This window comes from Colletotrichum orchidophilum (genome assembly GCF_001831195.1).
Source record: "Colletotrichum orchidophilum strain IMI 309357 chromosome Unknown Scaffold_7.1, whole genome shotgun sequence".
Taxonomy (NCBI): Eukaryota; Fungi; Ascomycota; class Sordariomycetes; order Glomerellales; family Glomerellaceae; genus Colletotrichum; species Colletotrichum orchidophilum.
Window position 1 is genome coordinate 523,977 of NW_019172963.1, and position 14,271 is coordinate 538,247.

Consider the following 14,271-nt stretch of genomic DNA (forward strand, 5'->3'; position numbering starts at 1 on the left):
TATAGATAATATTTATCCGGCTATATTACTATTTATAAGCGATTTAAAAGCGTATAAAAACTAATTTATATTTATATAAATAAAAATATATTAAAAAAAATAAGATCGGTCCTTTATACTTTAATATTAATACGTCCGGACTATATATGAGCAGTCTTAACGCTATTTAAATATTTTAAAAACCTAGGTCTTAAACTCTTTTAAATAATAAACTAAGTTATTAAATATTTATATAGGATACGCTATTTAATAATTTATTACGACGTATAAAAAAGTAAAATAAGTTAAAAACTTAACTATAGCCTACCTTTATTTATAGCCGGCAATACTTTTTTTATAAACAATAAAGTTATAAAAAAGTCGTTATAAAAATATATTATAATACTTTTTAATAACTTAATTTAATAAAAAGCGTTTAAATAATTAATAATAACGACTTTTATAATTAAAATAAAACTTTTTTATTTATAAGAAATTATTAAAAAGATAATAACGTTATAAAGACTTTTTTATAACCTTATATTTAATCTAAAAGCCCCTTATATAATTTATTATGATAATAAATAAATAATTAAATTAATAATAATAAATATAAAAAAAGTTTTTATATACCTATACTATATAAATATTTAAAATATATAGCTCCGTTAAAAATACGCTATTAACTATTTAAAAATCGAATATATAATTATAAAAAATATATTAATAAACGGTCTTATAAAAAACTTAATTAAAAAAAAATTCTTAAATTTTAAAACTTATTTAAATTTAATAAATATATAAAAAATAATTATAAAAAAAATATAAATATAAAAAACTAATAATTTAATTATAACCCGAACTTTAAAAAGCGCTTATTAAAAAATAATTTACTTTATAAAGCTAGATTAAATAAAAATTAACTATTTTATAAAGTTATATTAAAAATAAAAATAATAAAATAAAAATAATAGTTTTAAAAAGCGTATTAAACCGCTATTATTAATAATAATATAAATAAAAAATCTTTTTTTTAATAGCGTTAAAAATATAACGGCTTTTAATAATAAAGTTAATAAAATATATAAAAGCGTTATTATTATTATTATCTTATTAAAAAGAACTATTTATAATAATAAACTTAGCTTCTTTTTTAATTTTTTTAAAAATAAAAAAAAAATTTAAAACCCTCGACTTTATAAATAGCGGCGTAAATATAATTAAAAATTTAATATTATTATTTAAAAGTTTATAAAATAAATTTTTAAAGACTTATATAGGAATTAATAAAAGGGTTATTAATTAAAAAATTTATTAAACGAACCGTAAACGGGCGGATATTAAATTAAATAATTAAATAAATACGACCGGTTTAAAAATATTTAATATATTTATTTTTAATATAAGAGGCCTTTTTTATAATAATAAAACGTATATAATACGCTCCGGTACCTTTATTAAATTTTATTAAAGTAAAATAAAAAATATAAAAAATAGGATTTAAAATATTAAACTCTTTTTTTTATACTCTTTTTTATTATAATAATTTTATTTTTAATTTTTATTTTGAATATAATTATAAATAAGGCCGTATTAATTTTAAATTTAATTAAAAATTTAATTATTTTAATAAAAATAATATAAATACTAATACTTTTTTTTTAAAAAAAAACTATTTAAATATATTAAAAATAACGTTTTAAAAAGTTTAAAAAAAGAAAATTTATAAGTTTTAATAACGGCCTTTTTAAAAACGTTATTAAAAACGGCCTTACGGCTCGCTTTTTTAGCTTATTATTTAAGTTTTAAATATAAAAACTCTTCTTTTTTAAAATTAATAATATCGGGGTTTTTAAAATCTTACGACTTTTTATTTTTTATTACCTTTTCTTTAAGATCCTTAGGGCTTTTATTAATAAGCTTATTAACTTTTTTTTTAATAACTTTTTTAATAACGGCGTTAACGGCTTTTTTAATAACGACGGTATTAATAATATATTTAATAATAGCGGCGGTATAAATAACGGCCTTCCCGGCCTTAACGGCGTAGGCTTTTTTGGTAATAGCCTGTTTAATAAAAGTAATGCCGGCTATTATATATATATATATATATAAATATAACGTATATACATAGCGAGTCGCTTATTATAACGAGTCGTTTACTTTCCTTTCTTTTTATACTTTTTATTTTAATAACTATTTTTTTTTATATATAATTATAGATTTTTTTTTAAATAAAAGTCGTATTATTTTTATATTTTAAACTATTAAAAAAGACTTAAATTTATCTATACGAAAAATAGTTTTTATTTATAATATTTTAAAAATAATATTTTACAATCGATACGCTAGCTTATTATTTCAATATAAAACTTATATAAATTTAAAAAAAAATAACTTTTTTAAAAAAAATTATAACTTTTAAACGAGTTATTAATTTAATTAATTAAGGATTTTTATTACGATTTAATAATATATAAAATATAACCGATTATTTTTTTTATTAAACATAACGTAATATATATTAAATTATGATAAATAAAAAACTTTATACGACGTTAATTATAATTAAAGACGCGTTTTTAATATAAAATCGATTATTAAAAAGTATTAATTAAAAATCTTATAATTATTTAAACTTAATTTATTTTTATACAAAATACGATTATAAAATATAAAATATATGATTATAATATTTATAATTTTAATAAAATAGGCTTTTTAATAAAAATATTTTTATATATAAAAGTTATTATAACTTTTAATCGTTATAAAAAGCCTCGTACAAAATAATTTAATAATTAAAAATAGGTTTTTATTATTTAAAATATATATACGAATAGCTAGGTATTACTTTTATATATTATTATAAAAAGTAAATATTACCTTTTTTTATAATATATTAATAGTTAATTCTTTTTTAAATAATATATTTATTTTAACGAAAATAGATAGATTATAAATAAGATCGGTTTAAATTAATTAAAATATTTTAAAAAATATATAAAGTTTTATATAAAAGGTATTAAACGGCTTTTAATCCTTGATAATTATAATAGTTATAAATCGATTAAATTCGATAATTATTATAAAAAATATAGTATTATCGCTTTTTATATACCTTTTCATTTATTATATAAACTTTAACTTTTTAATATTAATTATTTTAGTTTATTAAAAGCTTTATATAATAAAAAATTAAGAAAATAATACGGATATAAATTATATATATTATTAAAAACGATTTTTTTTTTACTTTTAAAATAGCCTTTTTTATTTTAATAAGTAAAAAAAACATATAAATTAGTTTTAAATAGGCTAAAATTATACTTTTTAATCTAGAAATAGTTATTTCTTATTTAGATTTTAAATTAAAAACGCTAATACTATATAACTTATATTTAAATAGCTAGGGCTTTTAAGACTTAAAAATACTAATTATAATATATAATATCGTATAAAGCTTTATTTTATTTAAAAAACGGATTTATAATTATTAATATAATTTATTAATATATTTATACGAAGTTATTAATTTATAAATTAAAAGTATTGATAAGTTAGTATATAAATTAACTTTTATTAAAACTAAATACTATAAGTTTTATATAATAAATAAAATATTAAATAAACGCCGGAGGGTTAAAAAAATATAACTATGTTTTAGAAGTTTATTTAATATTGCTAAGGCCGAGGTAATCCGAATAAAAAAAGGGGTTATTAATATTAAAAGCGAAAATATATATTAAAAGGATATTTATATAAAAGGGGTTAAATTACGCAGGTGGTAATATAATAACTATAAAAAAATTAAATATAATATATAAATATATTAAGTAGTTTAAAAGACTTTTAAAAAAAAGGTTAATAAATAGTTTTAATTAATTTTATACGATATAGCTTAATTAATTTATATAAATAGTAAGAGGGTATTTAAAAATGGGCGACTCGCTATAATAAGCGACTCGTTATATATATACGTTATATATATTTATATATATATTTATATATATACTTATATATATATATTTATATTTAATTATTATATTATAATTTATGAATATTAAAAAAGGGTTATATAAAACTAAAAACTAATTTAGAAAACTTATAAAAACGATTTATAAAAAAGTTAAAAAAAAAATTTTAATAAAAGGGCGGGTAATAAAAGAAGGGTATTTTTATTATTTATTAATTTATTTAAATAATAGCTTAATAACCGACCTTATAATAATTTATTTATTAATAAATATATATAATAATAATAATAACGTATTTATATAAATATACTATAATATTATTATTTATAAAATAGCATAAAATTATTATTCTTAATAAGTTTTTTTTATTAAACTTATTTTTTTTATTAATTATTTTTATATTTATTTAAAAAGGATATAAAAAAGATTTATATATATAATTTAATTATAAATAGCTTTATAATTAAAGGGATATATTATAAGAAATCTAGTATATAGCTATATATAGCTAAAGTAATACTTATTTAAATACGCTTATTAATTTATTTCTTAAGCGCTTTTAGACGGTATATTTATTTAATTAATTAATAGAAGATCTTTTTATAAGGATAAGTATTTTAGATTATAAGAACTATGTTTTTACGCTCCTGGCTTATAATAGCTTTTTAATAATTATATATAAATAATTAAATTTAATTTTTAAAGTCGGTTATAAGTTAATAAACCTCTTAGCTTAATATTTCTTAACGGGCGTTTTATTTCGCGTCTAAAGTAAAAGATTAGTTATATCTTTTATATTAATAAATTATAAAAAAAATCCTTTAGAATCTTATTTAATAACGTATTAAAAAGGTTTTTTTTTAATTAAATTAAGTTTATATTATTAAAACTAGATTTAATCGCGGCGTAATTAATTATTTATTTTATTATATAAAATACTTTTAAAAATATTATATATTTTTATAATACGTTATATATTAAATTTTTAATTTATAACGCGTATAGTTCGGATCGCTTTAATAATAAAAATAATTTTATTTTCTTAAATATAAATTAATATTATAATTATTAAGTTATTATATATTAAAAGTTTAAATAATTAGAAATAGAGCGTATTATAAAAAAAGTACGCGGCTAATTAATATACGCGGCTAATTAATAAAGTATGTTAGTATATAATTAAAAATAATATTATTATAATTATTATAAATTAATAATATAAAAAAAACTATTATATTTATAATAAATAAATTTAATTATTATTATAATTTAATATCAATAAATTATTAAATTTTATAATATTATAAAACTTTTAATAAAAATCAATTAATTATTTTAAAAAAATATATATTAAAAATATTTTATTTTAAAACTTAAAATTTTTAAAAAATTAAAAATTTTAATTTTTTTTATATTATATATTATATTTATTTAATTATTTTTTATTTAATTAACAATAGTTTAATAAATCTTTAATTCTATTAAATTAAATTAAATTTTTAAAAAACTAACAATAATTTTATATATTTTTAAATTTTAATTTTAAAATTATAATATTTTTTTTTAATTTCAGTATTTAATTATATTATTATAAAAAAAATAAAATATTAAATATTGATTAATTATTTAAAGCTATTAATATTATTAATATATTATTATAAAAGGTTTATATTTTAACTTATTTTTTTTTAAATAAGTAGTTAAAAAGCTTTTAACTAGCCTATTTAAATATATAAGTAAATATTAATATTATTAAAAAATATGTTTTGTTTATATAATACTTTCTTTACTTTACGTGGCGAATTAGAGTCTTTAACGTCTGCGAGAAACTAGAAGCGACCTTAGAACAGGACAATGAGTCTGAAGTTAAAATAAACAGAAGATGTTAATGTAATATAAACCAGAAAGTGTCCTAAAACTTTACATACTCGGCTCGCACTGTATACGCTCTATTCTATGTAACCTGCATTCCACGATTCTGAACAATTCACGACAACGGAGGCGCATCGGGATCCTCCATACACTGATCAACACGCATGAGCTGCTTTCCCGTGGCTTTGGCCATCTTGATAAAGTCCCTCAAGTAGCTCACAGTACTGGGATACAAGTAGTGCATGACAACCAGACTGCCGCCCTTGTCCAGGTCGCGCTTGAAAGACACCTTCTGCTGCTCGGGGGTGTCGGACAGGGCGTAGAGCCAGTCCTCGACGTCAATGTTCCAATTGACAATGTAGGGGCTGTTGGTCTGTGTCGCCGCAACCAGTTGCTGCCGCATACGGGCACCCTCGTTTCCAAAAGGTGGCCTAAAGTATTTAGTTGTGATGCCGAACTGCTCCTTCACGGCAGCGATGTCTTGGCTATACTCCCACTTGATAGCATCGTTGTTGGGGAGCCCCTCCATTCTAGGGTGGGTATAGCTATGGAGGGCCATTTGGTGGCCTTCCTTCATCATCTCCTGGTAGATGGTACTCAGATTCGTAGAGGGGTCCCTCAACGGAGCGCCGACAGTAAAGAAGGTGACCTTGATGTTTTCCGATCTGATCACCTCCATGACCTCCTGGGCGTACTTTGGATCTCCGTCATCGATGGCAAAGGCAATCGAGTTGGGACGCTTGCAAGCAAAAACCAGGTTACCGGACGGCAATTTGTTTGGAATGAGGATATTGGCTGGAACGGATGAGACGATTTCGACTTTGGTCAATGTCACTGCCTCGTTGGTGTAGAAGCCTTTGAAGGCTAGGCCGACAGCACGCTTGCGCACAATGTTGAAGTGAGAGACAGGAATGTAAATATCGTTTCCAGTGGCATAACGAGCCGCCTCTAATGAATCCCAGGTCTCGGGGAAAGGTGCTACGGTGTCGCTACATTGCGTGTTGTGCTGTTGCATGGCGATGGTGAACTTGTTGCTTCCTGAGTAGGCAACATGCAAGTACGAGCCATCATACATGGTCATGTCCGTGCAACCGTCTCCAAACTGCGTGTAGTAGGCGTAGTCGGCATCGGGTGCCTTGATGGTAATCTTCCCCTTGGACCACTTAGCTGCAGTGTCGACGTCGCCCCCATGCCAAAACCCGAGGGTGTTTTGGTTCTGGTTTGCAAAGTTGTCAATGACCTTGGCCGGGACTGTGCCGCTGGGCGCGGGTACAGTCGATACTGTGGCAGTACCCGACGGCTGTATTTTGACGACATACTCAGATGGTGTGCTGCCGCAATAGAAAGTCATGGGTCCAAAAGTTACACTACTAGAGAGTCCACTGAACAAGATGGAAGATATTCTGGACTGGTCGATGAAAGCGAACTTGGAAAAGGGGAAACTGTACAGCTTTTCGGTGCCGTCGAATGTCCATCCGAGCTCGCTCGTAGATTGAAAGCCAAAGATTGCGTCGTCACCGCCACATGTTGCCGGCGATGCCATCTGTACTTGGAAAGTTGCTCCTTTGTTGGCCTTGATGCGCAGAGATATACCGCCATATATCTGAGCCTTGGCATTTGTGCATGCAGTCTTGCTATAGAAATAGGAATCCTTGTTGTTTGGTGTCAGGGTGACTCTGTTGCCGCTAACAGAGATGCTCTTCATGGTACTATCATCACTGCTTGGCTGAAGCATGGCGTTGTAGTAGAGGAAGGTTAACCTTGACTGGGACTCCCAGTCATCGATCAAAAGATTGCTGCAGCTCGACGAAGCAGGTGATAATTGAGAAGTGGCGGAGCCTGTTACGGTTGACGTTCCGAGCGAAGAGATGGATGAAGATGATGAGCGGACACTTGACACCATCAAAGATGTATTGCTGGCGAGGGAGGTTGCCACGGACGAGCTAGTGGAGCCGACAAGAGTACTCTGAGAGGTACCTGATGACTTGGCCGACGTCGAGAAGGAGGAGAGGCCGGTGCTCAACTTCATGCTCGTAGCTCGTACAGTTGCGGATGTGGACGATGCCGGTACGGTAGTAAGAGTGCTTGAAATGGTTGGGCTAGGCTGAGAGACCGACAGAGGGTTGCTCGGAACCGGTGTCGCTTGGGCAGACGGGTTTGTGACATCGTTGCAGACAAACTGTAAGTTGTCGAATTGATATGAGGAGAACTGAGAGTACGTTGACCAGACGAATCCGGTAATGGCGTCCAAGTTTGCTTCCGTGAACGAAGACAGAGGGATGGTGACAGTCTGCGCTGAACCAGTGAGGCCAGAGATGGTAACCCATTGGCTCTTGTATGTGTCGTCGCTACATGTTGCCCTCGACTGGATCTCCAGAAGCATAGAGGCATCTTTGGGCCCATTGATCGTCAGTGACAAGGCTTTGTAGCCATTGGTGGCTGCCTTGACACACCCAAGGGTCTCATAAAAATACGAGGTGGTGTCGGCTTTGGGGGTGAAGGTGAGTGCTCCGCTGCTGATGGCGATCTTCGCCATGGAACCGTCGTCGCTAGTCCAAGAGTCCAGCTTGTTGATTCCGGAAGCAGATGATCTCGAAAAGTCATCAATCAAAAAGTTAGAACACGCTGCCTGAGCAGTTGCTGCGAGGCTGAAGAGCCCGAGCAATTTGCTGTTAGGGGACATGGTGGCGATATTCGGCCCGTCCGCTATATTTGCAAGAGAATGCTTTTCGAGCGCGAAAGAGTGTAAAATCTTGGATCTAAGTGAAGGTGATAAAGATAGGGACAAGGGGTGATTTGATCGAAGAAGGAGACATCTGAGAGACATATATACATACCTCTTAACGCCATCATATCAACTCTCTCAAAATCTAGCTAAACGGTGGCGCCGAGGAGGCTTGTTCAACCACACGATTATGGATTTCAAGAACATAGCCCAGAGTGTAGACAGACCTGCGGAGCTTCTTCATCGCTCAACGGCATGCCCTGGGTTCACAGAGCAAGCGGCTGGTTGATGGCTCAGACGCTGGTCCATCCAATGTGGAGCTGTACTGGAAGGGCAACCCAGGGGCCTTTTGCGTTGGACAAAGCATGGAAGCTCAACCTGCCACTTGCAGGGCCAAGAACACACTAGGGACAGCCTCGTGGGCGAAAACATGGTAGGGCCTTCGGTCCTTCAGGTGAACTATATTTGTGGAGATGACCCGAGGCCAAGGGAAGACAAGTTCCGACGAGGATCGTCGGAGCGAGGCGTTGTGCCTGCCAGAGCCCAAATGCTTGGGAGTGGCGTTCATAGTCAAAAGAAAGTTTAAAAACTGCCCGGTATTGAATGACAGACGTGGAGGGAAACACTGCGGTTGAAAAATAAAGTCGATTCTTTGTTTTTTGTTTCGTCACCGGCTGGACACTGGTGGACTGGTCAGCTATTGACGTTCATGTGAGATGAAAGAAACGCCGGGCCACGCCGGGCCGGGTATAGTTCGTAGAGGTATGAATAAGGGTGAAAGGAACCGCTAAATCGGTAGACGGTGGGCCAAGAAGACTCGAAACAAGACAACTCGAAACACAGCAAGAAAGAATGGGGCTCGGTTTGCCACCTAAGTAGCTTCCTTCTAACCACAACCGTCGTCTCAGTGGCATTGGCATGGAGTATGGGGTTGAGGCGCTCCTTGAGTGCTTCGGCGGATGAACCCATCGAAGCGTTGGTGGGTTGAGCGGATGGGCGAGTGACTCTTAAACCGGTTAGCAATGCAACGAATACGTGGACACGTGCAAAGCTACCGTTGGAGCCTTCTACTATGCTCTTCTTTGTCCTCGTATCAGCAAGAACGAAGATCCCCAGCATAAAAGATCTGACGGCTCTCACACTCCCAGTGATTCCTTCATTTGCCATGCAAAGTGTGGTTAGCATGGATCTATGCCGCACTAGGTCAAGATTTGCCTCGGGACGACGACAAAAAATAGATCGGAAGTGGACATGACAAAGCACTGGTTTGAAGGCTTAATTACTTGGCAGTACCTCGAGTAATCTGGGAGCCATATGCCTACTCTGAGGTATCAATTCGCTGAGGGAGCAAACGCGTCGCAAGATTGAAAGCAGGGCTCATTTCATACCAGTTCGAGTTCACTGAATTGGGATGTCAGAGTCTCAGCCAAGGCACACACTGAGGCCTGAAGGGTCGCAACAGATGGTCACCCGGGCACCGCCGTAACACAACCTACCATCGACGTTGGCCTCAAGCCAGATAGATCGTACTGGACTGACTGCTTGGACGCCCAACATCTTCATGGCCCTCTCGTGCGGTTCTGTTCTGGGCTCGGTACGGATATGCTGAAGTCAGGTACGGCCAAGAATAAGGTTATGTCAAGCCATCCCGACCTGAATCATGCAGCCAGAACCGGTCATGCTCAGCCATGGCCCGTCGGCGACGGGAGGCTACCTACCGGACCATGGGAGAAAGTTCAAGCAGTTGTTGAATATAGCGAGTGATGCCGCTGACCACGAGGCTCGTCATCAACCGCGTACCTCGAGGTCGCACGTCTTGGCAACACGGTCTGGTTTCTTCCAATTTCTTCTTCTTCTTTTGGTTTTCAGTGTCCAGACGCCACCTTGACGACCTTCAATGGTGGTTGCCAAGCCAAAGGACGACCAGTGCGAAAGACCTTGCAAATGTTGATGTTTCAAGGAACGGGCCCATGAGTAGCTGGCAGCAGTGGAGCGCAGTCTGCAAGGTTGGGCCCATCCCGGGCATTGCGGTGAAATCTCGATTGGCCCGTGCACTGAGACCATTCCAAGTCTTCTGACTAATTAGCCCGAGCACGAGCACGAGCACGAGCGTGAGCTGAGCGGATAAGCAAGTGCCGCGACGCCCGAGACGTGTTTCCCAAAACAAACGGATGGACTCGGGATGCTATGAGTGAGCTCAAAATAACGTGAAGTTGAAAGAGTGAGGGAATCGCCTATCATTCATGTCCTGTTTCGAGGTGCGGCAATGTTACGAAAGCGACTCCATGGTATCTTGCTCTATAAGTCTCTCATCTGCTCGTTATGGGTATAAGCAGGACGGCAAAACGCTGTATCACGTCGATCATTTAGTATGTTCCGGATCTGCTCTGGACTTCAGGCGGTGGCCGTTTATCAACTACAGCAGGCTAAGTGTAATTCGAACCCGCATCATATCGTCCACATCCTCGTCGTGACCGGTTATATCATTCTCGGTACCCGAAGGCAATGGTCACGCCTGAGGGCCATGAAGCAGGAGACGGTTGTAAGGTAAGCGTCGACCTTCGGAAACAAGGAGGATCTACCTATGGACCTAACATCGCCGAGAAGGATTGCTGTCGTAATGAGTAGCTACTACGTACTTAGTCAATAGAGCAGGGGTGCGGGTGAGGCCATATGACCTGAGCAACCACAACCTAGCTGAGTTGGCATCCCGCCAGCGGCAAGGTGGCCTACCAAATAGTAAATCACCAAGCCCAAGTGCATAAGGTAACAGTTGACGAAGCCAACTACTTAGCCGGCAAGGGCACAATGGGTGATTCGTACGTACCTTAGTAAAGGATCAGTACCTTATCTTAGGTGCTATAGTGTGCATGCAGCAAGTTATTACGGCATTTGTCGTCATTGGCGAGCACGCCGCATGCATTGAATGACACTAAACGGTAAAGGTTTAAGTACCTGTAAGGTAGGTAGGTACGGAGTGACGCCTTCCCACCTAAGGTACCTACTGTAGGTGCCTTGGGGTAGAGACCCTCAAAGCAGCTGGCACTCCTGGCAGCCGCCGGCACTGGGGATGGCGGTACCGGGTGACTCTTTCCTGTCCACCACCTCAGTCTGCAACGCCGGGTGACTGTACTCCCCACGCCACGCCACTTCCGGAGTCTCTCTGATTGGAAGGAGTCTCGATTTTTGGCCCAAAGCAGGAGAAAGTGCATCATGACGGGGGAACATCTGCATTCTGCAGCACCCGCAGCACCCGCAGCCCCCGCAGCCCCAGCAATTCGTCATACCTTAAGGCACTTTGGCATTGATTGTGAGCATTCATCAACTTGCCGCACACCCCCTATACATTGATTACACCCACACGCCCCAAGCTTTATCATGGTGCATATCGACGTATCAGCTGTACTCTCTGCCAGCTTATCGCCCGTCTGTCCGCTATGCCGAGACGATGAGCCCCCTTACCCGTCAAGAGGCAACCACCAGCCCACCTAACTCCATCTCGCATCCCGTACATGTTCTCACTCGCGCCTGGTCCTTGACAGGCCCAGGTCTGCCTGTGTGCCCGTGTGGCGGCCAGCCCACTCCGTCACGCCCTTTCCGTCTCATCTGAAGTTGGAGCTCAGCCTGCCTCCAGATCTCAAAGTTGGGACACGCGCGCCTTCCCGGTCCCCTCTGCGCCCACAGCGGTTCGCCCTACTTCGCCTTATCTCCTTGATGTTGCCGACTATATCACGTCCGCCATCCCGCTACCTTTGTCCATGTACACTCCGTATCTCCCTCTACCTCATTATTTGCTTCCTGACAACTGCACCACCACCTGCTTTTCCCACTTACATCATCTGTACACTCACCCCGCCCCGTATTCAACAACACCTGCGTCCCATCTTGATTTTCACTTTGCATTCCCTCTCGGACCATACAGATCGCCACGGCCCTCTACGCCTCGATTCCTGGTTGCCATCCTCGGTAACTTAGCCCTTCAGCTTTGTTCGGCGACTCACCCGGCCCCTTCCGTCCATCCGCCTTAGAGTGATTACCTCACCCAACCTACCTCAAATTGCCCGGACCTTCCTTGTCTTTTGGCCTACGTCTAGCCTCAGCCCTCCAACCCGAGGACCGAAACGCGCATAACTCTTCCGCTTTGCCTTGCGTCAACTATATCTACTAGTCCACCAACCCCTTTCTTAAGACTTTTTTGACTTGACTTTTTGTCCGTACTCGAGGCTCTATTCGGCCAGGCATACATTACCCTTAGACGAAGCGCAAGGCGGCTTCGTAGCTGTTGACCTCGAACATCGACGCTCACCATAACCACCTCTCCAGCGTAACGTGCTTCACTCATCCAGATACAATGGCCGCCTCGATTGAGTCACCAACCCAGTTCGAGCGCGATCTTCGAAGCGCCAACCAAGAATTCAAAAGATCAAAGGATTCACGGTCCAAGTGGTCAAACGGAGCCCGCCCTCTAGCTGGTTGTCATCTTGACTGGAACACTATGGAGGCTGTTGGTGGAAGCGAGCACCAGCGAGGCATGGCCCGCCCTCGGGTCAAGAACAGTGAGACGTATGTTTCTTGAATACTTCTCATTATACCTACCTAGGAGCACCTCTAACACTCGTGATAGCTCCCACTACAAGAAGACGTTGCACAACATAAGCAAATTCCGGTCACACTGGGAGTTTCCCCAGGGACGGCTGCACTCGACGGCTCGTGCCAAGGAACATATTAAGGATCCTCTCAGTCGGTCGGTCATGAACATGGCGCCATCGCCAGACGTTTTGGGCGGTCTCTCTGCCTCGGAGGACTGGAAGTACAGCTTTGATCAGGTCGAAAGCCCCGGTCGACCAATGACTCTCGATGTCTTCGTCAAGACTACGACGGGTCGCGAGACGGAGCGTATGGTGGAGAAAGAGTACGAAATTCTTAACGAGAATGGCCAGGTTCTCAAGGGCCGCAAGGCCCGGCAGAACCTGCGCCAGGAAGGCGGTCGCGTCTCGGAGGAAGATGGTTTCCAGCTGGTCTGAAGCCGGCAGATGGATGCACGTCCCCATGAATGACTGCACGAGACAAGTACTGACTAGTACATATTTTGAGGATCTGGTTCCTGGGCGTTGGTGAAGTGAGCATGGCGCGCATACTGATCATCGGATGGATTAGGGTGTGCTTGAAGACAAGTTAGGGATTTGTGGCGGCGTTTCTGTTCGGGGGTGGCTTGGAAGGAAAGCGGCACTTGCATCGTCTGGGTCACAAAGCATATGCATCGCCATGATGACGAATACTAGCGCTGCAAATTGAACACTCGGTACACAGTTGCCGCGATGTTGTCATTGAGGCATACCTCTACTTTGTGAAGTCTGCGAAGCAAACGGCGGAGGATGCGATTCGCTGGCTCGGAGCCTTGACTTGCTTATCCTCCAAGGCCCATTGGAGCAAGAGCGGCATGGTGCTTATGACGTTCCAAGTGGGTATGCATCCATTGCATCCCGAGGTCCAGAGTGGTCACCAAAACGGGCACATAGGCGGCCGCAGGCAAGCCAGAGCCGGCCGTGGGCCGTGACACTCCGCTGCGGCCTGGGGGCTGTGGCTGGAAAAGAATGGTGGTGCCTAAATCAAACCCCAGTGTGAGTGGAGGTGATTTCTTTTTTGGTTTTCATGTCCTCAGTGAGGACGAGTGCGCTGCTACCCAGAGGCGACGGATGACCATGCTGGTCTCTGGTC

The 14,271-nt window shown here is 37.1% G+C and overlaps 2 protein-coding genes across 2 annotated transcripts; one reads left to right on the forward strand and one right to left on the reverse strand.

The window, feature by feature from the left end:
- Positions 1-5,943: 5,943 nt before the first annotated feature.
- On the reverse strand, positions 5,944-8,511 carry CORC01_01426 (uncharacterized protein; the record flags this gene model as incomplete). The annotated part of the gene is made up of 1 exon (XM_022613081.1): positions 5,944-8,511. One exon carries the CDS (start codon positions 8,509-8,511, stop codon positions 5,944-5,946), a length of 2,568 nt encoding a protein of 855 aa, XP_022480509.1.
- A 4,393-nt stretch (positions 8,512-12,904) lies between these two features.
- On the forward strand, positions 12,905-13,577 carry CORC01_01427 (uncharacterized protein; the record flags this gene model as incomplete). Its single annotated transcript, XM_022613082.1, has 2 exons — positions 12,905-13,116; positions 13,178-13,577. The coding sequence occupies 2 exons, from the start codon at positions 12,905-12,907 to the stop codon at positions 13,575-13,577; spliced, it is 612 nt and encodes a 203-aa protein (XP_022480510.1).
- Between the last annotated feature and the right edge of the window lie 694 nt (positions 13,578-14,271).